This window comes from Tachysurus vachellii, chromosome 6, assembly GCF_030014155.1.
Source record: "Tachysurus vachellii isolate PV-2020 chromosome 6, HZAU_Pvac_v1, whole genome shotgun sequence".
Taxonomy (NCBI): domain Eukaryota; kingdom Metazoa; phylum Chordata; class Actinopteri; order Siluriformes; family Bagridae; genus Tachysurus; species Tachysurus vachellii.
This window is the reverse complement of record NC_083465.1, coordinates 24,972,731-24,999,458: the sequence shown is the minus strand read 5'-3', so window position 1 is coordinate 24,999,458 and position 26,728 is coordinate 24,972,731. Positions and strand designations below refer to the sequence as shown.

Sequence of the window (26,728 nt, the reverse complement as noted above, 5' to 3'; positions counted from 1 at the left end):
GATACTTGATGAAAATGGACAGACTATAGACACATTTTTTTTTTCATCCTGTTCGTGCTATAGTCTCTTCTCAATGTTCAGCGATTTCACAATTTGCTGGAGTAGCCTTAAACCTTTTATGCCCCGAACACATACTAAAACCTATAAATTCTCTTTCTTTTTTGAACTCCTTTTACGAACATGGTGGATGCTTTTCTTCCTTAAATTGCACTCGCTTCAATTCAAAGCTTTAACGAGCAGGAGAAAACTACACCGGAACACCTTTCCTTCTGCTCGTTTAGACAGCATCAATATATTTCATCTTATTTAACCCATCCAGGCTTTCTAGATAACTATGAATAATTCTAGCTTCTGTCTGACTGCAATCTATTCTTCTCCTGCTGAGAAAAAGAGAGGGAGAAATTTCCTGCATGTGCCTCGATTTCCATTCGATTTATAGACGGCAGGAAAATCGGAGCAAATCAGCTCCAAATTGGGCCGTGTGTGACTTATGCCCCTGACACGGCACTATATTCAACGGCACCGTTGAGCTATTGAGAAGCAGCCAATTAGATTTGCTCTGGGGGACGGGAGGAATATTGGGGGTGGGAAGGCGGTGGGCATCGAGAGTCAGAGCCCCTGTCGTCATTAGCAAAGCCTGAAAGTGGCAGAGGAGCGTGGTATGGCGGGAGTGGCACAGCAGGATACCAGGCCTGCGGAGAGGCTGCTCATTAATTGCTGTCAAACATCTCCCAGAGCCAACTTCCTTTCGAGTCCACAGGCTAGCTCATTACATGACCTAACATAAAGCTCACTGCTAGCATGATACAGAGCTGTAGAGCTGTGGCCAACATAGCTGAAAAGTAGCCACACAAATATACACAAACCTCTAAGTGCTGGAGTATAACTATAATAATATGGCAGATTTTTTTTATTTATTTATTTTTTATCGAATCCAAGATCAGTTGTCCTTTATAAAGTGTCTCGTTGTCCCCAGAGTCTTAATTAAATTCTATGAACTCCAAAGCTCATTGAGTCTTAACCTCAAAACGTTTTTTTTTTTTTTTTTTAACTTGAATAAATGACTAGAGGAACACAACCAGTGGTTCAAGATAAGTGTACTGCACGATACAGTTAAACATTTTAACATCCTGTCGTGCTCTGAAAGTGACGTGATACTGTATACGGCTAAGTACGGTGACCAATTACTCAGAATTCGTTCTCTGCATTTAACCCATCCAAAGTGCACACACACAGCAGTGAACACACACACACCGTTAACACACACTCGGAGCAGTGTATAAAAAAAAAATAGAGAGTCTTGTTTACACAGATTTGGGATGAAAATGGCAAGCAGAAGAGATGTACAGTATATGACTCATTCACAAAGTCAATGTGTGGCTGTGTTTCAATAAGGACAATAACTAAAATACATCTGCGTTCAAGTTTCTAGGAAACACATCGGTATATAGGGTTAGAAATACAAGGGCTTTGACATCTCATATTCTTTATTGTAGTGGATGTGCATTGGTATAATGTAAAAGAACAAATACAGAGGTAGGATGTCTTTAGACCAACAGCATGATCCAGATGAGTCATCCTTCACCATATTCTTGATGAAAAAAATGATTTACCTTTACCGCATTTGGCAGATGTTCTTATCCAGAATGACTCGCGTTTATCTCATTCATACAGCTGAAAAGTTGATGGTTAAGGGCCTTGCTCAAGGGCCCAGTAGTGGCAGATTGGTGGTCCTGGGATTTACATCTACCTTCCAATCAGCAGTCCAACATCTTAATCACTGAGCTTTGCTCGCTTGCCTTACCCTTGCCCTACTTGCCTTTGACCTACTTGCCCTAACACTTACCCTAGCAACACAGGTAGAACACTACATGCCTGAATGCTTAACTACTACAATGAAGATCTACTGGCTCTACAATTATGCTGTTGGGGCATTTATTTGTTGGCTTGGTGCCACAGTTTGTCTGCACTCTTTGAAGCATGAAGAAACCAATGAAGAAACTTAACCCTAGGTTTAAATCATATTCTATGATCTTCATGTTCACCAGATCTCAACTCAGTTTCGATGTGATAAGTAGAGGAACACTCATTGTTCCATCTTCCTGTTCTTTGAACCAGTGTTGTATAAAGTATTAGAAAGCAATACTTGAGTAAAAGTACAAGTATCGTACTAGAAAAAGACTTTGCTAGAAGTGAAAGTTACCTTTTAGAATATTACTCAAGTAAAAGTCTTAAAGTATCTGATATTTACTGTACTTAAGTATCAAAAGTCATTTTCTGATATTTAATGTACTTAAGTATTTGAAGTAAAAGTAAAAAGTAAAATTTCAGTGATTTTCAGTTGACATAAGAGGCACTTCATCCTGTAGGAAGAATCTTTCATTCCAATGTACAGAAACATTTCTTGCAAATACGGCCACAGGTGTATAACGTTATCTTCTTCACCCTGTTCACCGAGTTCACCACTATCGTCGGGGTGGTCGTCTACGATAACGGGAGGTCCTCCAGTAGGTGCTTCCATGGCAGTTTTAGTTGTGCTTCCTCCTCCTTTGGCAACATTACACTGAAATAGAGCGTGCGGACGTGTGTAATGCGATCTAGGAGCAGTGATTCGCCAAACCTTATTGCAGTCACACACATTTCTTCTGATTTTATTTTGTAGTAACGAGTAACGAAGATGCTTCGTGGAAATATAACGGAGTAAAAGTGTACATTTTATCTAGGAAATGTAGTGGAGTAAAAGTGAAAGTTGACATAAATTTAAATAGCGAAGTAAAGTACAGATACGTGAAATTTCTACTTAAGTACAGTAACGAAGTATTTGTACTGCGTTACATTACAACACTGGCTTTGAAGCTACAGCTTACTAAGAGTCTTTATTTAGTTTGTGACGAATGTAGTGAAGAATTTAGGCACGGTCGTGATCACTTTTAATCGGAACAGAGCCGAGGTCTGTGATGCTTAAATGATTTTGCTAGCAAGATCTTCTGCTTTCCCAAAGTAACATGAAAAATGGTGTGGATTTGAGCTGCAAAAAGCAGCTCACTTCAACATTAGTGTGAATTCAGTGAATTACATAGAATTTGCATTATGGTCACTGGGCTGTTGATTTTTCTCCTTGGACTTGTACTGAATTTTAAAACGTAAGACCTCAGCTGTAACAAGCGGTCCGTAATGATCAAATTACGTCGTATCACGACAAATTAAATCTGTGTCCTATTATCACCACGCCATGTTTCTCAGCGAGCTTTGATCCATATATCAATATGCCGCCAGTTTGTCATGATTATCGAGTGTGTTGTTCTGTGGAGAATAAATGGGATGCTGGAAAATTATAACCGTGGCTATATTTCAGACTTTGCCTTTGCTTTAACAAACGCCATCACCCACGGTTTACAGCACGGATATAAACAGGGACATAATGTTACCAGCATAATAAGTGAAGGTCACTGGAACAGAAATGCATTTGTAAGGTGAAGAAAAAATGTTTAGCTGAAAATATTTTCTAAAGAACACTTAGACAATATAGTAATCAAAATGTGTATATTAAATGCTAAATGAATATCAATGAGAGGGGGCTCGGTGGCTTAGTGGTTAGCACGTTCGCCTCACACCTCCAGGGTCGGGGTTCGATTCCCGCCTCCACCTTGTGTGTGTGGAGTTTACATGTTCTCCCCGTGCCTTGGGGGTTTCCTCCGGGTACTCCGGTTTCCTCCCCCGGTCCAAAGACATGCATGGTAGGTTGATTGGCATTTCTGGAAAATTCTCCCTAGAATGTGAATGTGAATGAGAGTGTGTGTGTGCCCTGCGATGGATTGGCACTCCGTCCAGGGTGTATCCTGCCTTGATGCCCGATGACGCCTGAGATAGGCACAGGCTCCCCGTGACCCGAGGTAGTTCGGCTAAGCGGTAGAAGATGAATGAATGATGAATATCAATGAAACTTTTTTCTGCTGCTGTGAAAAGGAAGAAAGGATGGAAGGAAGGAGTCCCTGCAAACCACCTTTCATTCTTTTAAACCAATCTTCCAGCAGCACATGTTAGCAGGAAAAATATCATTTATGATTTTATCTGACTCTGGGTGAGCAAAAAAAAAAAATGGATTAATTACCCAAATACCGAACTACCCACATAATTAGCTTGGCAATTCATAGGGAGATTAGGAGTTCAAATTACAAGTGAACTCAATGTGCTCAAAGACAATTGGCATTTTAGCGCAGCAATGACGAGAGGTAATTTAATAGCGAAGGCAGCTCCTCATCGCTATTATCCTGTGAACGTTTGCCCGAGACCAGGGAAAACTGCCTGCAAACTTTGACTATTATTACTGGATATGAAAAGATGTTTGTGTGGAAAGATCATCTTCTCAAAAGACTAATCCCTCTGTGAAATCCAATGTCAGTCAACTGTGCAAGCAGAAAGGCTCGACTGGCTGCGTGCTGATACCGGTGTTATTTTGTTCTGCCAGATGCCTTCTACGATGTGATCACAGTCGGAGCTCCAGCCGCTCACTTCCAGGGCTTCAAGAACGGAGGCCTTCAGAAGCTGCTCAACCGATATGAAGCAGAGAAGAAGAGGTGAGTTCTCAAACCCTGTCAATCAAAATGTCCTCTCATGCACACTACACCTTAAAGCTTTGCCTTTATAAGGCTTGCTAACTTTATTTACTGTTTGTCTCGACGACAACAACTCCTTACTCACTTCAGCTGCGAATATGAATCCAGAATTCAGACAGATTTTCCCTTTAAACCGAACTCTGTTTATGCCACCGAGGCCACGGCTTCCCAGAGTTCCCTGGTGCCACAAAGGCTCTCATACCTTTCTCATACATATCTATTTCACATTGATGTTTAATATAGTATAAAAAGGCTTTATTTCAGTCCTGAAACACCTGTTATATTATGAGCAATTATTACGCTCTAAACCCTACCCACTTGTCACAGCTTAACATTTTCTAAAGATCTATTTCAGTCTGTTGAAAACAGGCACGTTTTCAGGACATGTGCATAGTTTGGCGGCTGAATGATATTTGGCACGTTTTTCCCCTCATGCAAATACACCTTGAATGTTTCGTGTTTTTCATGCTTATAAAGATCTCTGATTGGTTTATTTCTGAACGATAATCTCTACCCACATTTGCAGTGGAGTAATAATGTGTCAGTAGGCATGTTTTGCAATGCGGTGGTGCTGTTTTAAAGAATATTGTGAAGCTGAAACATGATGAATCTAAAGTTTTTAAGTGTTTCGCTTTTTTTTTTTTTTTATATCATGTGGGTTTCTTTGGGGATCTTTGGTTTTCCTCCATTTCCCAAATACATGCTGTAGATGTACTGGACACATTAATTAGCCCCATGGAGTGAATGGATCTGTATAGTATCCAGTGGTGTAGTGGACTGGCCACATTTCCCCCACAACCCTAACCAGGATAACACAGATTCTGGTCAAATAATAAGATAAGTTCCTGTTCCCATGAGAGACCTTATTGTCTGTGCAAGATTTTGTATGTTTTCTACAATTCCTGTCCAAAGATTTATTTTTGGTGATGCACTGAGCTGATATCATGCCCTCGGAAGCACATGGGGTATTAGGATGGCGCTGAGGTCAGCTTTTTGCACCTCTGATCCTTCTAATTTTGGAAGTGTTTTGACAGGCCGCAGCCCTCGAGCTAGTCATTGTTACAAGTAATCAGTGTTTACTTTAGTAAGATGGAAGCAACAGAACTACAGAGCCTTGTGTTCAGTTTCCATGACAGTATTGAATAGGGCCTTCATGCTTTGATTGGGAATAGATACTTTTCTTTGCCTGGCATTGTGCTCGCTCTCTCTCTCTCTCTCTCTCTCTCTCTCTCTCTCTCTCTCTCTCTCTCTCTCTCTCTCTCTCTCTCTCTCTCTCTCTGAGCCTGTCATCTTGAACAGCTGCTTGTGTGTGGTTCCATTGCCACCCCCAGGGTCTCTATTGATATTCTGTGTCGTTCTTGATTGAATCCCCACTCTGTGATTCAATTACTGATTCCCGTCTGCTGCTATCTCCCTCCTTTGCTCCCCGCTTGCCTCCCTTTCTCTCTGTCAGAGGAGATGTTTAATTAGTTAGACAGTTCCCATCTTTCTGCCCGGTTCACCCGAACCTGCCAAAATCAGCAGGGAAAGCAATGAACCAGGCACAGTAGCATCCCTCAAAAGCTATCGCCCTAAAAAACGATCCATTGCTGATCTCAAATCGGTGGAACTTCCGCTCGTTCTTATTTTACAGTGAATAGTCAGTTGGGTAGCTTTCTGATCATTAGTCATGTTAAGATTTTATGCATAGGGTTTTGTGGGTAGTTGTTAATATGGAAACCTTATTGAGTTTCGCTGAACTTTGGTGAACGTCCATAAAATGCAGACGCTAGGTGAACATTATCTTTCCCAATTATTGTATAAAACTATACTGCATTCTTCGGTCGTTATATTTCACATGTCTTGAATTCATGATATGAAAAGCATATAGGCAATTATAAAAGGTCTTGGTTCAAAGTATATGCTCACACTAATGATAGTTTCAATCATGGAGTCTCTCTTTTGGCCGCCATTTTCTATTAGCAATGATGAATTGTATTAATAGCGGTTCAGTGCTTCATGCATTTAAACCTGCATCTTTGAATTCATTTGCTGAGACTCTAGACATCTAATTTTGCTTTTCTGCCTTTCCAGTGTGATGTGACAGTTTTTAATCCATAAGCTGGTTGCGTTCCTGTGTCTGTACCCTAGTTGGTCTCTGGTAGAAAACCTACAGTATGGCAATGTAATGTATCTGTACCTGATCAGGTACCTTTCAAATACGTTGTTTCCATAACCTAATGAAGTACCTGAGTCTGTACCTTGGTGGACTATTTGTGTCCATTCAGTAATCAAGTACCTGTATATATAACAGTTGAAATCCAACATTATGCACTTATCATAGTCAAGCACCTGCACTATTCAGCTCCTTGTCAGCACTATGACAGTATCATTGTCAGGCTCATTCAGTAAGCTTATGTCTTGATCAGGCACTTGCATTGTGTCGGTATCATGGTCAAGTACCTGCAGTATCCTATATCATGGTCAGGAACCTGCAGTATCCCCTTATTATATTAAGGAACCTGCAGTATCCCCATATCATTGTCAGACCTGCAGTATCAGAGCATATGGGGATATCATGGTCATGAAAACGCAGTATCCCAGTATAATGGTCAGACACCTGCAATATCCTCGTATTATGGTCAGGCATCTGCAGTATCCCCTTGACATGATCAGGCACCTTCAGTAACCCCGTATCATGGTCAGGCACCCCATATTAAGGTCAAGCGATTTGAGTTTGCTAGGCTTTGTGCCAAACCGCACTACACTACACGAAGACAGAAACTCTGGCATACTTTGTTTTGCATTCTCTTTAGCAATACTGTATGATTGCCTTTGACCGGTGAGTTTCTCTCAGTTTTATATCTCTCTTACTATAACTATATGTGCATTTATTAAGAGACCCTGGTAAGAAGAGTAACCAATTCAAAAAGTTGGTCACAGATTTGATCTTATTGGAAAAGTGTTATAAATAATCAGAGCAACACAGCATGTTACAGATTATACATGCTGGCTCAAAACAAGTGCACCTGCTGGGGATCAGATCAGTCTACAATCATATTGCATTATGAGCATGTGCAAATAAGGGAAATAGTGCAGGATAGAAACGTGGCTATCTCTCTTATCGACTTTCACCAGTGTTTAGCTTACGTTTATGACATGGTCCAATCGCTGAAAAGTGAATTAATGTTGATTGTATACAAAGAAGCATTTTAAATAATAAAAAAATAAACTTTTTATTAGATTTTAAATAGACGTGCATGGATAACCATTTCTATTACAGTGTATTAGTACTGGGGGGCACGGTGGCTTAGTGGTTAGCACGTTCGCCTCACACCTCCAGGGTCGGGGTTCGATTCCCGCCTCCACCTTCTCCCCGTGCCTCGGGGGTTACCTCCGGGTACTGCGGTTTCCTCCCCCGGTCCAAAGACATGCATGGTAGGTTGATTGGCATCTCTGGAAAAATTGTCCCTAGTGTGTGATTGCGTGAGTGAATGAGAGTGTGTGTGTGTGCCCTGTGAAGGGTTGGCACTCCGTCCAGGGTGTATCCTGCCTTGATGCCCGATGATGCCTGTGACCCGAGGCTCCCCATGACCCGAGGTAGTTTGGATAAGCAGTAGAAGATGAATGAATGAATGAATGTATTAGTACTCTTTATTGTAGATATCTAGTAATCTAATCTAAAGCAGTAATCTAATAATTAATTTTTCCTACCACTTCCTAAAAATATGGCAGTACTGTAGATGGATTGGCTAAGAAAAATTGCCCCAGGGTATGAATCAGTGTGTGAAAGAGTGAGTGTATGTACGGTGCCCTGCAATGGACTGGGGAATCATGCCCAGTATTCCCGGGATACGCTCCAGATCTACCACAACCCTGACCAGGCTAAACTGCTTACTGAAGATAGATAAATGAATGAATCTGTAATTTGGCATAAATACTGTAGTTAACTCCTTCTGTCCTCACCCACTCAACACAGGCCAAATGCTCAGAACTGACATTAACTGGGCTCATTTATAGCACCTGACCGAAGGAAGAAAAAAATGAGAATGAGAAAACGCTAGATTAATTTAGCTTGGATAGAAAACAAAGCATAATGAAGCTGGTATGCAAAAGCTGACCTAATCGCATCACTGTTAAAGTCGCGAAACAATCGAGGAGCTGCTACAGTGATGTCGTGTGCTAAACAAACACAAAGTAAGTGCTTGAAAAATCCTTTAATGGCCTGGCACTTCATTTCAAAGTGTCTGAACCCTGTGTGAAGTTTCTAAAGAACACTTAATACAGGAATATTTTAACTCACAAAAGCACTCTGAGCCATGAGGTCATTGGGGAAGATGGACAGTTTATCAGCTCCACAAGCCACCGATAACAAGGAGTGTACTTTTTGAGGTTCACTGAATTGAAATCAATTTTGTTCAAAAAGAGATTATATTGAGGACTAATCCGGCAGATATGCCGATGGTTTTGTTTCATATTTGACTTAGTTAATGACTCACTGTAGCTTAAAGTTTCCAATTTTCTGCCTCGCTGGACAAGTAAGCCTCCTCAAGCCTCAAACTCTTGCCTAAATCTAATAGCATGTCTCTTGGAAATCAGATCCATTTTAATGCTTTTGTGGTCGAACACACAGCAGCGCTGTCATTATATTTTAATGGCATTCCTTGGTAACTCACTGCCTCTTCAACTGGTTTTGAGAAAGCGATTATTTTAAGAGTTCTTCTTGTGTTTTATTCACTTGCCGTAGTGTTTTCTTTCATAACCTAACCAGGAACCAGCCTGAAACCATCAAACACACAATTACATATCGTCGCTGTCAGGCGGAATTCTCGTATCTCCAAAACCGTTATTTTTCAGGAAATTAAAAAAACGCCATACCTTATCTGCAGTGCACAGGGTTTAGTCCGCATTGCAGTGGATTGTCTTGCGCTAAATTCCTGTCCTCAGAGGAGCACCAGAACTAGTGGGGGTCAAGATTTTTTTTTCTTTGAGCCCAGTGTTTTGAAGACATTTACCTCAGAAGACGTGTTGATTCGTTGCGACTCTTCTTGAGGAGAAATATGCCGCGAATCTCTCCCGCGGAGTGAGGAAGAGGTGGACAGTTGAAGTGTCCAATGGAGTTATGAGATTTGCGCTCAAGCTATTTTCAAGACTTTAGATTGGTTAATAACTTGTAAAAATAACAGACCCACGTGGGGACTGACCAATAGCATCGATATGTGAAAAAAATATGAAATTGACCAAATTTGGACATACGAGATTTCCGCCCGACAGCGACGATATACACTCACACAATTTCCCTGTTCACTGTCTCTTGTCCACAGCAACTTTGTCTAGCGACACTTTGACGATTGGATTTGATTAAAAGCTAACCCGAACAGTGACATACGAAACGTGGCCATTTAATGCTCCATTAATTCATCAAAGACATGCTGGATGGACGAAAGGCAAAAGCAAAGGAGCAAGGTTTTGAGAGCATGAAGCGGTGCTACAGAAAGGACAATGAAACGGCTGTCGCTCTTTGTTCTCTGGGGCACGGTGCAAGCAGGGAAAGAAATAAGAAGGGAACAGGAACCACATTGCCAATTCATTATGTCACCTGTAATATCACCTTCTATCTCCAACACCTCTACAGTATAATACACTACGGCACAGCTTTAGCCGACCGGACGAGTCAAAAACCATCATTATTCATTCAGGATGCACAATGATGGCTAAAAGTAAAATCACAATTATTTTGCTCTTCTTTAAATTCTGATAATTGATAGCAGTTTATTAGCTAGGTGGTGTGGCACATTGTACATCGAGTCTTCAGAAACTCTTTTACCTCGCCACTTTAGTGAGATATCCCTTCCATGTGTGCCAGTCACAGGTGGACTAATCCCACCGAAAAAGCCAGACTAAATTTCTCCTGCCATTTACAAAACACTTAAGAGTCCCTGTTCCTCCTACAGGACTTCTACAAAATACCTGTTATAGACATGAAACTGACTGTAGAGCAACCTTTAATAGGCAAAAGGCCCAGAAAAGTTTCTAAATGATTATTTTGTATCGCCGTTTCTAACATCGAGGGAATCAGGGAAAATGACCTAAGTGTCAAGTGGCAAACAGACCAACCGCTGTTAGCCTGGGGAGTCTAGTTTCGTGAAGAAAAAGACATCTTTCTCACTAAAAGAATATACAGTGGTGATCCCACTCCATCTTTAGGAACGAGATAAAATAATCACGTTGATTAATTATTTTTTAAATGTTAAATGTAGCATTCTCAAATTTATCGTCATGGCTTCCAAGAAATCATAACATTTTATTCACAGTGATTTACCATCACACTCTCTGGTAACACCCAGATGATGAGGAGGTTTCCTTAAAGGTGTGGTGCACGATGTTTGAAAGCCAATGTTGACATTTGAAATCACCAAAACAAACACGCCCCTAACCCAAATGGGTCCCACCCATGTTTTGATAGCTCCGCCCCACACATACATACGTAACCCAGGCAACTATTATGGCGGAACCTGCTGGGGCAGCTGGCCGAGGGGATATTTTTATCAATAAATGAACACAATGAGTAATACTATGGTAATACAAATGTGTTTTTGTAGTACTGTGTGTTGTACAGTGAAAGGTTTAGCTCCGTTTCAGGCGGAAGACGACGTTCAACACCTAGAACCCGAGGCAGAGGTAACAGCAGGTATCCGCCATGTCAATGCTTCAATCTCTTTCTGCTAAGGTCACACATGCGCACTGAACACTCTCTCCACAGCATATTGACAAGACACGCCCCTTTCTGCTCATTGGCTACACGTTTGTTTTGTTTGTCGGCCCGACTCAGTTTTCTGAAGCATTTCTCAAACATCGTGCACCCCACCTTTAAATCATATCATCTCAGGCAGTTTTCCTCACCACCATCACCTCTGGCTTGCTCATTAGGGATAGTTTAGGGATCATTATTATTTTTATTCTGAATTTTTCTCTTTCTGTAAAACTGCTTTGTGACAATGTGTATTGTTAAAGCATTACACAGATAAATAAAATGGAATATTGGTATTTTGCATATTGACCATCATAATTTACACCAACACACTGTTGGATTTATTATTTATTTTAATTGTACGGAAGGTTTATTTCATTTGTAATTTTTTTTTTTCTTAAAGCAGTTGACAGTAGTGTTGGCTATAATTCATATCACAGGTTTATTAATTATTAATGTGCTTATTGTAATACATTATTGTTTCTATTCCCACAATGTACACAGGAGCTTAAACAGTATAGACCTAAATGTACAGATTTATAAAATATGCCTTTGTTGAAGCTTTTCATAGTGACATTGGATTTGACAGTCTCCATTGTTAATGCTTTTTTAGCAGTCGGAGGTAAAGCTCAGATTTTTCTTATATGGCAGAATTTTGAGAATGTTCATTTTTGCTAACATGAAAAGCTGCTTAGTAACGTGGAGAGAAAAAAGGAGGATGGAGAAGGAAGGACTGTTTATAGCTGGTATCATATTAATCAGATTAAAGGTGGGGTCTATGATTTTTGAGAAATGCTTCAGAAAACTGAGTCGGGCCGACAACTAAACAAAAATCTAAACTAAGATCTAAATTGGGGGGGTGTGTGAGAGAGTGTTCAGTGCGCATGTGTGACATTAGCAGAAAGCGGTTATAGCGCCCGTGTTAATATAGGATCAGCTTTCCAGCGCTGGAGAGAAATGAAGGAGCAGGAAGTTGGCGCATATTCACAGATTGGAGTTTCCCGAGTCAATAACTCCTGAGCTAAACGCTGTTACTACACAAATAACACCTCTTTTCTATCGTAGTAATGTAGAGACGCAGCTACAACCGTGTTTTGCTAGTAACAGCGTTTAGCTCAGGAGTTATTGACTCGGGAAACTCCAATCTGTGAATATGTGACCAACTTTACTTAAGACGCCGAGGCGCTTTTTTCCTTCTCGATAGGTGAGTAACGTTGGTTTTGTTTTGTTACACAGAACTAATATATGCCTTTGTCCTTTACATGATTATGCTTGTGTGTCATTTTTGCTTGTTTGTTTATCTGCAATCGTATTGTTCTTCCCTTCAGCTATGATAAAGACACATTTCTTTCCATTAGTTGCCTGGGTTACGTATGTATGTGTGGGGCGGAGCTATCGATACAGGGGTGGGACCCATTTGGGTTAGGGGCGTGTTTATTTTGGTGATTTCAAATGTCAACATTGGCTTTCAAACATCAGAGACGCTACCTTTAAGTCAAATAAACAATTCAGTTCAACATGTTGCAAAATGTTTTTTACCTGCGTTGTTATACAAAAATACTTCGATTGTTCTGAAAAAAAATGTCGAAAGCGATGAGATAAAAATAGAAATAAAATAGAATATTCGAGTAAATAAAGCGACATTTGCAACAGAGTGGTAATGATGAAATGTAATAAGGTATGAAATGCAAAGTCTTTTATAAATTAAATAATAAACAAATGTCATGATAGTAAATTGCTGTAGTTTAAGAAGATTAAAACACTTTGGGACATTCTGTAATTGGAAAATAATTCATTGGGATGGTACCAGTGAATCTGCGTTTTAAACATTATTCCTAACTCTACCACTATGTAATTGTGATGAACTGAGACAAGACGTCTTAAGAGAAACTAATTCTGATTCATTAAATCAGCCAAAAAATAATACAGGGTTTAAATATGATTTATTGTACATCCCTCATAATATCCATATTGGTATTCGTCTATACTGAGCCGATCCATTTAGGTCTCATTAAGGAAGCGTGTCCCTGGCACTGTGTGTACCTCGAGAGCCTTTTATTCCTCACTTTACTTGTGTTTAATTGAAGCTGGTAGGCATGACCTGGATGGCAGGACATGACTAATCTATCTTTTAACAGCCACTTTGAATCATTAAGCATTTTTTCTGCATGTGTCGGATGGTGAGAGAGACAATGCTTATAATATTCAGGCTGAAGCAAAGCCTGCGGACGTAGTAAATTTACTGAGAAAGTTTCATCTTATACGTATGTGTGTGTGTGTGTGTGTGTGTGTGTGGTTAATGAACAAGAAGGTGAGCGTGTTTCAGAGTGTGTAATTCAGTCCAGGCTAAACCTTGTGCTTATGCATGAAATGCTGTAAAGCGCAGTTTGCTGTTGTCACATGGTTGTGCGGTTTCAGCAGTATCACTATCGCCCAGGAAAAACGTAAGCACAGGTCTCGGATCAGTGATTAAGTCCAAGTTGTTCCCCGCCGGATGCTAGTAGCAAGCCAAGAAGCACGCTTCTACACCTCTCTCTCGGTTTCTCTGCAATTAATTAAACTTAAACTTAATTACACTTAAGGGCTTTTGCGCTTCTCTCGCTCTATTTACTCTCATCATTCATTCCCATTGATGATTTATGAACACCCATAGCAGACGTTTACCTTTATGCTGTTCTCTTACCCCCTGAAAGCTGCAGTCTTGCTCTGTGTGGTGGATTAGCGCAGCTCAGAAACAGGAGCTAATTTACTCGGAAAGCTGCTAACACCCCCGCAGGTTTTATAGAGTAGCACTTCAATCCAAAAATAACTTTGAGTGCATAATTGTCTTGGGAGAAAAAAAGTTTTCGGTAGTTTTGATTTATAATTGCCTTCTTTTTTGCTTTTTAGAGCATCTCAAGAAGGAGGCAGTTCATTTTTTTTTTTTGTTTTTTTGTTTTTTGCCCCATAGCATTTAGCCATGTTTTCAATTAATAAAGGCTCTGATGTTTTTTCTCCACCATGGCCTCGGGTTTTGCGTCCACTTTGCCAATTTTAGGTCTCAAATGCTATTTTGTCCTGTTCATTATTTTCTCCAGGTTATGATTTTGCCCTTCCCATAACCCTGAACCGTGTTTCCTTTACTCTTCACATCTGATCTAACTCATCAGCTCATTAGCAAACCCCTTCTCAGCTGGATCAGGTGTGTTAGAAACCTTCAAATCTTGATTTGTCTCCGGGACTCGATGAATCCCAGCCTAATTGGGCTTTTTATTAGAGAAGCTAAATGGAATTTGTGGCCAGCATATGGAGTCATCTTTTTAAACCCAACAGCTTTGTGTGGTTTCCACGTCTTTGCTAATAATGACAAAAGGAAGCTACGTATTTCCAAGCTAATGAATGACTAGTGTTTGATGGATATGACATTTAATATCTGAAGACCCTTTTATGGCTCGGTACTTGAACATTTTTATGCATAAGGCTTTGATGAAAATTATTCTGGTTCGACATGACAAAGTTGGATGGATGAACTGATGTACTTAGCGAATGTGAAGACTTTCTCTCAGTGTTCAGTTAAAAAATTTTTGAATTCAGTTTTTTAACCTTAATCTTAATAATACAATAATGCCAGTTATTATGTATTAAGCATTAAGCATTGGTTTCTTTACTTGAGACCTCTACACCAACCATTATCAATCACTCACTCTCTCACTCATTTTCTACCGCTTATCCGAACTACCTCGGGTCACGGGGAGCCTGTGCCTATCTCAGGCGTCATCGGGCATCAAGGCAGGATACACCCTGGACGGCGTGCCAACCCATCACAGGGCACACACACTCTCTCATTCACTCACGCAATCACACACTACGGACAATTTTCCAGAGATGCCAATCAACCTACCATGCATGTCTTTGGACCGGGGGAGGAAACCGGAGTACCCAGAGGAAACCCCCGAGGCACGGAGAGAACATGCAAACTCCACACACACAAGGCGGAGGCGGGAATCGAACCCCCAACCCTGGAGGTGTGAGGCGAACGTGCTAACCACTAAGCCACCGTGCCCCCCATTGTCAATCACTTTTTTGTATTTTGTGTAAAGACCAAGTAAACATTTTGACTTTAATTTTTTTTTTGTCAATTTCTTTAGGTTTTATAATTTCAAATATTCATTCATTCATTCATTCATCTTCTACCGCTTATCCGAACTACCTCGGGTCACGGGGAGCCTGTGCCTATCTCAGGCGTCATTGGGCATCAAGGCAGGATACACCCTGGACGGAGTGCCAACCCATCACAGGGCACACACACTCTCTCATTCACTCACGCAATCACACACTACGGACAATTTTCCAGAGATGCCAATCAACCTACCATGCATGTCTTTGGACCGGGGGAGGAAACCGGAGTACCCAGAGGAAACCCCCGAGGCACGGAGAGAACATGCAAACTCCACACACACAAGGCGGAGGCGGGAATCGAACCCCCAACCCTGGAGGTGTGAGGCGAACGTGCTAACCACTAAGCCACCGTGCCCCCCATTGTCAATCACTTTTTTGTATTTTGTGTAAAGACCCAGTAAACATTTTAACTTTAATTTTTTTTTTTTTGTCAATTTCTTTAGGTTTTATAATTTCAAATATTATTAATTGAAAATACAAAATGAATGAATGCTTATTCTTTTTTTTTTCAGTTGCTAACATAACAGTAATAATGAATAATAAGCTTTATTATTAGATACATTAGATTTTTGTAAGATAAAATAAAAGCAATAAGAAGAAGAGGAGGAAAGGGGAAAGAAATTAAATGGAATAGTTATACTGAGCCGATGTTGAAGTTCACGCTACGTGTGTTTCAATGACATCCAGGAATAATACAATACGCATGAAATATTATTTAACGTAGATTTCCGCATGTCCAAAATGTCCACAGCTAACAGGAACCCTGGTCGTATTCCCAGTCAAACATGGCAGTAGTTTTTTGTGCTTTGAAGATGAATAGAAACAAACGAATCTGTCTTATAGAATTTCAGCTAGTCTCTCTGTAAAACATATTTAAAGCTGTGCGCATTGAGCATGCTGTGACTCCACACTGGAGAACTATTCAATGGCCTTTAACGCTGATCATTAATATGCACTTCCTGCAGCAAAACTGCTCAATTTGCTTGTAATGGATAATGAGGAAACCAATTGGACGTCTTGCCTCACCTTATGTCATATTTGACTCGTTTAAGTGACTTAAATTAGCTATGAAATCAGCCACGATGAATTTACAGGCACAATGCACAAAGCTAGTGGGCGACTATCGATTAGATCAAATTATAGCGGTTTGGAGCTGCAGTCTTCATATTGATTCTGCTCTGTCCTCCATAGGTCAGCTCCATAGCCTGTCTTGTTTCTCTGTGCTTACATATTCATGATTTTGAATAACATTTGAGTTATAAAAATAACTACAACTTTATTTAGGACAAATAAATATTACACCAAAGTGACCTTTTTTCCACATATCCGAGCTTGTTAAGATGTTGGGGTCCGCCATGATATAGGGCCCCTAGAGTAGGAAGGATTAAGTGCCTTTGCCCTAAGTCCCAACAGTGGCAGCTTTATGGAAATTGGGCTTGAACCCAAAACGTTCTGATCAGTAACTCAGCACATTAACATTTGAGTCACCACTGCCTGTGTGTCTGTGTTCGGTTGTTGTTTGGCTTGTTTGTTGGTTGGTTTGCTTGGTTTGTTGGTTTGCTTGGTTTGTTGGTTTGCTTGGTTTGTTGGTTGGCTTGTTTGTTGTTTGGTTGGTTGTTTTTTTTGTTTCGCTTGTTTGCTGGCTGGCTTGTTTGGTTGGTTGTTTTTTTTGTTTCGCTTGTTTGCTGGCTGGCTTGTTTGTTGGTTTGGTTGGTTGGTTTGTTGGTTTGTTACTTATCTCGTTTGTTGTTTGGTTTGCTTGGTTTGTTTGTTGGTTGGTTTGTTGGTTGGCTTGATTGATGGTTTGGTTGGTTGGTTTGTTGGCTTGTTTGTTGTTTGGTTTGCTTTGTTTGTTGGTTCGCTTGTTTGTTGGTTGTCGTGATTGTTGGTTTGGATGTTTTTTATTTGGCTTGTTTGTTGGTTGGTTTGTTGCTTATTTTATTTGTTGTTTGTTTTGCTTGGTTTGTTTATTTTGTTTGATGGTTAGCTTGTTGGTTGGTTTGGTTGGCTGGTTTGTTGTTTTTTGCTTGACTTGTTTGTTAGCATGTTGTTTGTTTTTTCGGTTGGCTTGTTTGTTGGTTTGTTTTGCTTCTTGATTTGTTTGTTCATTGGTTTGTTGATTGGTTGGCTTGTTGAGTGGCTTATTTGTTGATATGGTTAGTTGGCTTATTGGCTAGATGCTTTGTTGGCTTGTTTCATCCTCTGTTTCTTCTTCACAGCTACAGCACGGCATATCAGTGCATCTACTACTCTCCAGAGCACACAGCCAAAGCCAGAGAGATCCTGAGCTTGGTGTCGCATCTTCAGCCCCTGATCTGCAGCTTGGCCGAGCACCTGCTCCAACAGGCCCAACAACGCTGCAGCCACAGCCTTCGGGATGCTCTCAAGAGTCTGGAAGAAAAGGTGAGGACCCATTTTCAGTAGCATGTTATAGCAGCCAGTAAAGTTTAAAGTGCTAGATTGGCAATATTTACATCATTAATGGATGTGTATCAGATTCTGGCATCTCATATTCTTATGTGATTATCTGATAGAACATAGATTTTTTCATGTGAAAGTATTTTATTTTAACATTTAAAGAGTATTGTAAATGTTCAGAAGGTGTTTTCTACAATCAAATTTGTTTTCTCCTCAAAATTGTTTTCTAAAGAAAATAGAAAATCTTTAAGTGAATGACAAGCAACCAATTAGAAGTAACCACTTGGATACTTTAATGGTTCCTGTCAATAGGTCACCTCCCATGTGAGGGCTGATCATTTTACCTTATCTGCAAAAATGAAAAGAATGTATTATTTATTCTCTCGGATTAATCAGCAGGCTGACGTTATCAATGCTAGTTAAAACAAGCTAGCAATTTAATGTTCATTAGTATTACTCTACATGCCACCTTCTCTGGTAGACCAGCGGGATCTCGAAGCTAAGACCCAGGTTCATTTTCCAGGCAGGGAACCAACCCAGCCACTTAAGGGTTAACTGTCTGTGCCGGTCTCAAGCCTGTATAAAATGAGAGGGTTGGGTGAGGAAGGGTCAAACATGCAGATCGGATGATCCTCTGTGGTGACTCCGAACAGAGGGCAGACAAAAAACGTCAACAACTGTAGATGCTAGTTAATTAGTTACTATGTTTACACATATACATTTATTACTTTGTTTATACAACACGAATGCAATTTATTGCTGTTAATTTTTATTGGTGTGTTTGGTCCTTTAGTATGGATGGATGGGTGGATAGGTAGGTAGGTAGGCAGACAGATAGATAGATAGATAGATAGATAGATAGATAGATAGATAGATAGATAGATAGATAGATAGATAGATGAACATTGTACAATGAAATTGTGTGTCAGTCCTTATGGTGCATAAAAAGGTAATATACTAGTGATCCGATAAAATACTATTTAGTTGAAATAATACAGATTTATGGTCAGGAATTAATAAATAAATAAATATAAGGTAAGAGTCTATGAAATGTATAGATGTGAATGTGTGTATTACAAATAGTTCTTAACATTTAGTGATGGTGTTTTTTGGAGTTCAGTTCTCTAATGGCTGTTTTTTGTGGTAGAAACTGTTCCTGAGTCTGTTTGTTTGTGCGTGATGTGATGGACGTGAAGCATCTGCCAGAGGGTAGAAGGTCAAACAGATGGTGTTCAGGGTGGGATGGGTGTCTGAGATTCTCGCATGTGCGATTTCTCAACATAGAGTGGTTAAATGTTTGTATGATTTATATGGAAGCAACTATGCAACAAGCAGCTGGACTGATTTGATTTTCAAATCGATCCAAACAATCAAGGTCACTTCAGGGTCAAATGTCTGAATAGTTTTTTTTCCGTAGCTTCCTGTTTGTAGGGAAGGGATTTACACGCTACCGTTGAGTCCTGATTCTTCTTCTTGCACTTTTGTGCCTCAGATACACCTATTGACACTTTTCTGACCTAAGTTACATTATTAATTTCTTTAGTTATATAAATAAATTGACGTTTTTTTATTCTTTCCACACCTTTTCCACAAGTCACAACTTTTTCACCAAATGATAATACAGTGTGCTTTTTCCCTCGTAACTACTGTAAGAATGATGTAAGAATCACTGAACCATCGGTGGAATACAAATGAAAAAAATATGTTGAAAAAAGTTAAGAACATAAAAAAAAAAAAATTTGGAGACCTGCCTCCAAAATCAATGTCCTTCTCTGCATTGTGAACACACAGCTTTTACACAAGCACACACCAGAGCGATGTCACACACGGTGCAGCAATTCCTTCATCCGTTCAGAGTTAAATCAGTAATCATCTGCTTTTAAATGTTTTGATTAAAGAGCTGCTGTGTCCAATTTGTGTCTCTTTGTAATTCGTGCCCTATAGCTAGTGAAAGAGATTGTAACAATTTCGTTTTAATTCACAAGCCTCTAGCACGCGTGCAAATGGCCGTCTCTTTTCTGTGCCAAATCGTAACAAAGGCAGGGCATGCACGGTTGCCAGATCGGAGGCTTTGGTGTTTTATCAGTGTAATTAATGAATTACATCTGGTGCTGTCAGTACGCAATCTGCTACGATGAGATTGTTTTTCCCTCAGCGGAATAACAGCCAATCAGCTGCTTTAATTGGTACATTCTCGCTGTCACTGCTCTTCTCCACCTTGATTAGAGATGGGAGTCCAAACAGTGTCCACCGCCACGGCTAGCAGAGACTGATTGAAATCTCAGACCTCCTGTGTGTGTATGTGTGTGTGTGGGTGTGTGTGAGAGAGAGAAACATTTGATTTTATAATCTTACATGGATGAAAACACACACACACACACACACACACACACACACACACACACACACACATTGCCTCTGTTATGCTCTAGGTGCTGTTTATTCAATAATCACCTTGCATAAGTCGACTTCACTTGTGCGCTTAGGGTGAAGCGATAAATGGGCGTGGTCTCTTCTAGGATGACTCCGCCCCTTCCACAGACCAAAAGAGGGCTCACTAACTTGTTTAATGAGGATGAAAATGATGTACAGTAAATCACATGCTATGGGATTTTTAGTTGAAGATGATGGACTACTTATCCGAAGCTTGTGAGTTCCTTGGCCCTTGAGTAAGTCCCTTAACCCTGAACTGCACAGTTGAGATAAATATAAGTTTGTCTATTAAATGCCGTAAACGTAAATAAGTCAAAACACCAACTAAAAAAGAGATCATTTGAAAGAACGGTGTTTATTGTTCCAGTGCAGTTCGGGAGAATTGTAGATTCTCCGCAGTGAAGTTGGTCCTGAGGCTCAAGGTGCCTCAACAACATAGAAAAGCCTTATCAAGACGGGATTAGTTTCATCTCTTCAGTCTCCTCTCAATTTTAGAGTGCAATTACGGATGACTTTCTGCCAGTTAGCTTTGTCTGTGAACCCGGTATAATTATGCCACACGTCTTCATCCGATAGTGAGTGTTTATCGTTTAATTAGGTGATTAAGTAACTTACAGTGATACAACTGCTCATTCATTTATCTCTAAACTACACATTGTGTGATATTGTGGCCCTTTGCGAATACAAAGCATCTTTATACCTGTAGCTGACGTTATAATAGCCTCTTTAATCAGCCTGCACTTTCACGCTCTTCTGATTGATTTTATTTTCTTTCTTCTGCTAATGAGCTTCAGTGTAGGCACGGAGTTATATGTTATACGTTGGCTAGGGGACTAAATACGGCAAATAGTACGCTCCAAAAGTGTTTTTTTTGTTTAGTTAATCCAAATGCAGGGCAACAAGTTTGTCCAGGATCGCAAGACACATATTCGCCCCAAATGAGACCGAACACCGGATGATCTCAGATTTGGTAAAAAAACTAAATAAATTAACGCCCCCTTTGCCTCTTTACCTGATACTACAAGGGGCATCCTGGGATCATTTACCCAGTTTTCAAACCTACGGTCTACAACCGAACAGCAATAGTATATTCCCATAGTAAACTACAAATAAACTACTAGAGTTTATTCTTTTTATGAGCCTTTGAACTCTCAACTACAGTACAGTATATCCCACTGGAGGGTTAAATTATGTACCTTAGCATCTACAATACATGTTACTGCTTAAAGATGACTCTCAATGAATTACTAGACACCATATAACATTTAAAATATTTATAACAGAAATGTTTTTAAGGCATACCTGTAAGTAAAAAAAAAATAAATAAATAAAAAATAAATGCCCTAGGTACAATTTAAATGTAACAAAAACTACAGTCAATCCCGTCTGAACAGGGTTTAAAATGTTAAGAATGTTTTGGGGTTTTTTTTTTCCTTTAGTTTGTTATCAGGCATTTATTTATTTAATTTATTTATTCTGGTATTTACAGAAGTATTCATAGCCAAAAATGTAATGTATTGGAATTTTATGTGATACACCAACACAAAGTGGAACATAATTGTGAAGTGGAAGGAAAATGGATAAATAAATATCTAAAAAGTGTGATGTGTATTTATATTCAGCCCCTTTTACTCCGATACCCCTAACTAAAATCAAGTGAAACCAACTGCTTTTTTTGTCCCCTAATTGTCACCTAATTAGTAAATAGAGTCCATCAGTGTATAATTTAATCTCAGTATAAATACAGCTGTTCTGTGAAGCCCATAGCAGCATGAAACAGCAGCATGAAGACCAAAGAAAGGAACATCCAGGACAGGGATAAAGCTGTGGAGAAGTCTAAACCTGGATTAGGTTATAAAACTATATCCTAAGCCAACCTACCAAGACATGTCTGTCCACCTAAACTGAGCATTAATCACAGAAGCAGCCAAGAGGCCCATGGAGGAGCTACAGAGATCCACACCTCAGGTGGGAGAATCTGTCCACAGGACAACTATTAGTTGTTCACTCCACAAATCTGGCCTTTATGGAAGACAGTCATTGGTGATAGAAAGCCATAAAAAGTCCCATTTGCAGTTTGAGACACATTCAAACCATGTGGATGAAGGTGCTCTGGTCAGATGAGACCGAAATTGAACACCGCACCTCACCCTGAACACACCATCCGCACCGTGAAACATGGTGGTGGCAGCATCATGTTGTGAGGATGATTTTCTTCAGCAGGGACAGAGATGCTGGTCAGAGGTGATGGGAAGATGGATGGAGCTAAATACAGGGCAATCTTAGATGAAATCCTGTCAGAGTCTGCAAAAGACTTGAGACTGGGGCGGAGGTTCACTTTCCAGCAAGACAATGACCCAAAACATACAGCCAACGCTACAAAGAAACGGTTTAGAGCAAAGCATATTCATGTGTTAGAATGGCCCAGTCAAAGTCCAGACCTAAATCCAGTTGAGAATCTGTGGCGAGACTTAAAAATTGAAAATCCAATCCGATTGATCTTGAGCTATAATGCAAAGAAGAATGGGCAAAAATTTTACTCTCTGGATGTTAAAGCTGTTACAGAAAAGACTCGCAGCTCTAATTGCAGCCAAAGGTGGTTCTACAAAGTATTGGGCTGAATACAAATACACACCACACTTTTCAGATATTTATTTGTAAAGGATTTTGGACACCATTTATCATTTTCCTTTCACTTCACAATTATGTGCCACTTTGTGTTGGTCTATCACATAAAATCCCAATAAAATAGATTTTCTTTGTTTGTGTTTGTAACGTGACAAAATCTGGAAAAGTTCGACGGGTGTAAATACGTTTGCAATGATTGTAGTAAACAGAAACATAAACTCTATCGTTTCTTGCCTCTTAATCAAGTTTTTCATTTACACCTGGAGTCAAATCCATCTCAGGTTTAGTCGGATTCAATCAGATTAGAAATCTTTGCGCTCTGCATCCTGTTGTTTATTAATCGTTTCCGTATGGCTGGTTAATCAAAGATGCAGAATTTTCCTTCGCAGATCATCCAACTTTAGCACTCGTACACCGACCTCCACGTGTGTTATGATGTACTTTAATCGATGTATGTTGAAGAGACAGATTTCTTTATTTACATTCGTCTTCCCGCTGGCTAAAAAAAAAAAAAAAAAAAAAAAAAACCTTTCAGGTCTGAATACTGATCAGATCTCACCCCGTTTTAAATGCATCCTGGGTGCAGATCCACCTGCATTTAGATTCAGATAATCCCTAACCAGCTCCAACCCTGATCCTAAAGGTGATAAATTGGATCGTTATTCGTGATGAATAGTAGACATAAAAACCCAACACAACCGTTTCAAATTACACCTCAGAATTTAATCTTCCTTCAAAACACAACACTGAGAAATTTCCTTTACTCCATGTTTTTAAATTCCTGCAGCCTCGTTCTTTACTGATCCGGCGGCTTTAACTCACTTGCTGCTCCTTCGCACCATCGTTCCTTTCACACAAGCTGAATCAGGTACTGTACGTGACGTTAGCCCAAAAAAAATAAAGTCTTCTAACCGTCATACCGTTTTGGACGTCTTAAATTTTTAGAATTTGCTATTGTGAATTCATCATCTTTCAAAAATATTATTTGGAATTTCAAGCTCATAATAATCCAGAAAGTTCATTTCAGCCCTAGACTGATTAAACGGAAATGACCGTGATAAGCTTCTGGAGAATTAGATCAATGACTTATTAAGCGATCGATCGAGCGCGAGGCGGAAAAAGTCAGTCGTCGTTGCGCTTGTAAAATGAGAGAGTTAAAGAGCTGGTGTTCGACCGACCGCACGATACAGTACACACAATCGATCTCCTTTGCGAGTTTCACGTCACACTTGAAAGATAAGCAGGTCCGACACTACGCAGGTTGACGTTCTCCCTCAGGTCGGCTTTTACCTACTTGCTCTTATTTTTCTATCAGATTGGCAAAGTCAAATCTCTCATATCTCATCAGATTTTTTTTAGAAATGGATCTTTGTGTCAAGCAAAATAACTGGGAATTTGGACTTTTTTCGATGGCTAGAACACGTCGATTTGTTTGAAGAATGAAGCATGAAATTGTTAAAGAATAGAAGTTTAGCTCATGGCATTTAGTTTATACCTTAATAATATACATGAACATAATATACATAATATACATAATATATATGGGGAAATCGTGGCCTAATGGTTAGAGAGTCTGACTCCTAACCCTAAGGTTGTGGGTTCGAGTCTCGGCCCGGCCACGACTGAGGTGCCCTTGAGCAAGGCACCGAACCCCCACCAACTGCTCCCCGGGCGCCGCAGCATAAATGGCTGCCCACTGCTCTGGGTGTGTGTTCACGGTGTGTGTGTGTGTGTTCATTGCTGTGTGTGTGCACTTTGGATGGGTTAAATGCGGAGAACAAATTCTGAGTATGGGTCACCGAACTTAGCTGTATGTCACGTCACTTAAATGACATGATTTTTCACAGCTGATCCCTGTGGCGACTGTTCGGTTTCCCTAAACAACCGAAGGCAAAACAATGAAAGCAATTCATTAGCAATAATAATGTTTTTTTTATTTGTTTGTTTGATTCTTTGGGTCTTATTAACTTAGAGAAAAGATTTAATGATGAGAGAATGACTGTTTTTAGCTGCTATAATATAATCGATAACAGGAACGAACCTGTTTTCTGAACGTTCTACGTGATTTATGGAATTATAAAGAGATGTAAATGAGACAGTCGACGCATCATTACACACTGAGCATCGTGTAGTTAATAGAATCAATCAAACTGGTGAAATAACTGACTCGTAGTGGCACTTTCCAGATGCCAAAGTGCTTCAGTTTAATGTTGTTAATAAGTGAGTTCTTCTGTCCCTGAAACATCCACCTGAAAAAGTGTGGTGTGATTGTACATTTGTCCCTGTGATGAGCTGCATGAATCTTCTATATACCTGTAATTTGTAGTGTATAGAGTACGTATCTCTTTCACACGCAAACACACACGTGCAAACACACACACAGACACGCAAACACACACACTCACATGCACTCTTGCATGCGCACACACATAAGCATTCACATGCATACAGTACATAAAAACACACACATGCACACACACACATCTCACACATCTATCTGTCTTGGTCTGTGTTAGTGTTAGTGTTTTCATCCCTCTCTCTCTCTCTCTCTCTCTCTCTCTCTCTCTCTGATTCATTTCTTCTGAAGTGTGTGTCTGTGAAGTTTAGTGATGTGTTCTTGGATGTTCTCACACTCTACTGACTCTTAGTTCACATTAATGACATGCGAGAGTAAGAAAATAGCAGAGTCAGTGTCAGATGTTCCTGCTAAACACACGTACCGTTGTCTTTCAGACGGAGCAGTTTGTGCACTCTCTGAAGGACGAGTTGGTGAAGAACGCTCTCTTTGCGCTACACGCAGCACGACCTGGTTACATAACCAAGAGCCAGGTTTCCAGCCATCCCGATACACACCTGACCCAACCGCAAACCGTGACCTCAGACGTGACCCAGATCCGCGATCCGAGCATCGTCGTCTGCAACAACGTCTCCGGATCTCAGACGCCCCCGAAAAATGAAGCTCGCCAGCCTCTTAAACCCCAAGACCTTCCCCACCACAAGGAGTACGACGAGGAGGAATGGGCAAGTATATACCCTCCTTTCTTTGTCTCTGTTCTCTCCTGTTCTATCCCACTGATCTGCTGAGTGCCTGCGAGAAGGACTCGACTTTGTAGGATCAGGAGGTTTTCAGTTTTAATGTTTCAGAATAAAAGGTGAAACGGTCTGTATGAGTCCATCATCATCAAAAAAAAAAAAAAATGAACGTAGAGGTTTTATCTCCTTTATAAATAGGAGGAGATGGAGAAAGGATGTGAGCCTCGAGTCAGATGCTCACCTGCAGAAATGACTATGAAAATTATTCATTAAAAAGCCTTAAACACTGTGAGGAAGTGAAAGAGCTCTTCTTCATACCCTGAGCTTGCAAATTTGTGTTACAGTCTACTGTTTCTTCTAACTGTGTGTCTGTGTGTGTGTTGTTTGTGTGTCTGTGTGTGTGCACACATCTATATATGTGTCTTCTGCATATATATATATATATATATATATATATATATATATATATATATATATATATATATATATATATATATATATATAAATGTATGTGTGTGTCTGTGTGTGTGTGTGTGTGTGTGTGTGTGTGTGTGGTGTGTTTAGCGCTCTGTGTCTTGAACAAATGTCTGTGACAACAATCTGTTTCAGTTTGAATAATTGTGCAGAAAATGAAACAACAGAGAAATAGAGCAAAATACTTTCATTTTATAGTAATAAAAGGTGTGTGTGTGTGTTTGTTTTTTTTGTGCAC

The 26,728-nt window shown here is 40.0% G+C and overlaps 2 protein-coding genes across 5 annotated transcripts in view; one reads left to right on the top strand and one right to left on the bottom strand.

Annotated features, from left to right (window-relative positions):
- The window catches only part of inpp4b (inositol polyphosphate-4-phosphatase type II B), a 195,604-nt gene that overhangs the window by 134,230 nt on the left and 34,646 nt on the right, over nucleotides 1–26,728 (top strand). For all 4 annotated transcript variants that reach the window (XM_060873092.1, XM_060873090.1, XM_060873093.1 and 1 more), the window contains 3 exons: nucleotides 4,469–4,577; nucleotides 17,724–17,907; nucleotides 25,717–26,004. In XM_060873092.1, coding sequence (XP_060729075.1) covers nucleotides 4,469–4,577; nucleotides 17,724–17,907; nucleotides 25,717–26,004 — 581 coding nt within the window. The remainder of the gene's footprint in view (nucleotides 1–4,468; nucleotides 4,578–17,723; nucleotides 17,908–25,716; nucleotides 26,005–26,728) is intronic.
- il15 (interleukin 15) overlaps nucleotides 17,729–26,728 on the bottom strand; it is a 58,419-nt gene continuing 49,419 nt past the window's right edge. The window contains exon 7 of the mRNA XM_060873097.1: nucleotides 17,729–17,895. The gene's annotated coding sequence lies outside the window, so the exon portion shown is untranslated. The remainder of the gene's footprint in view (nucleotides 17,896–26,728) is intronic.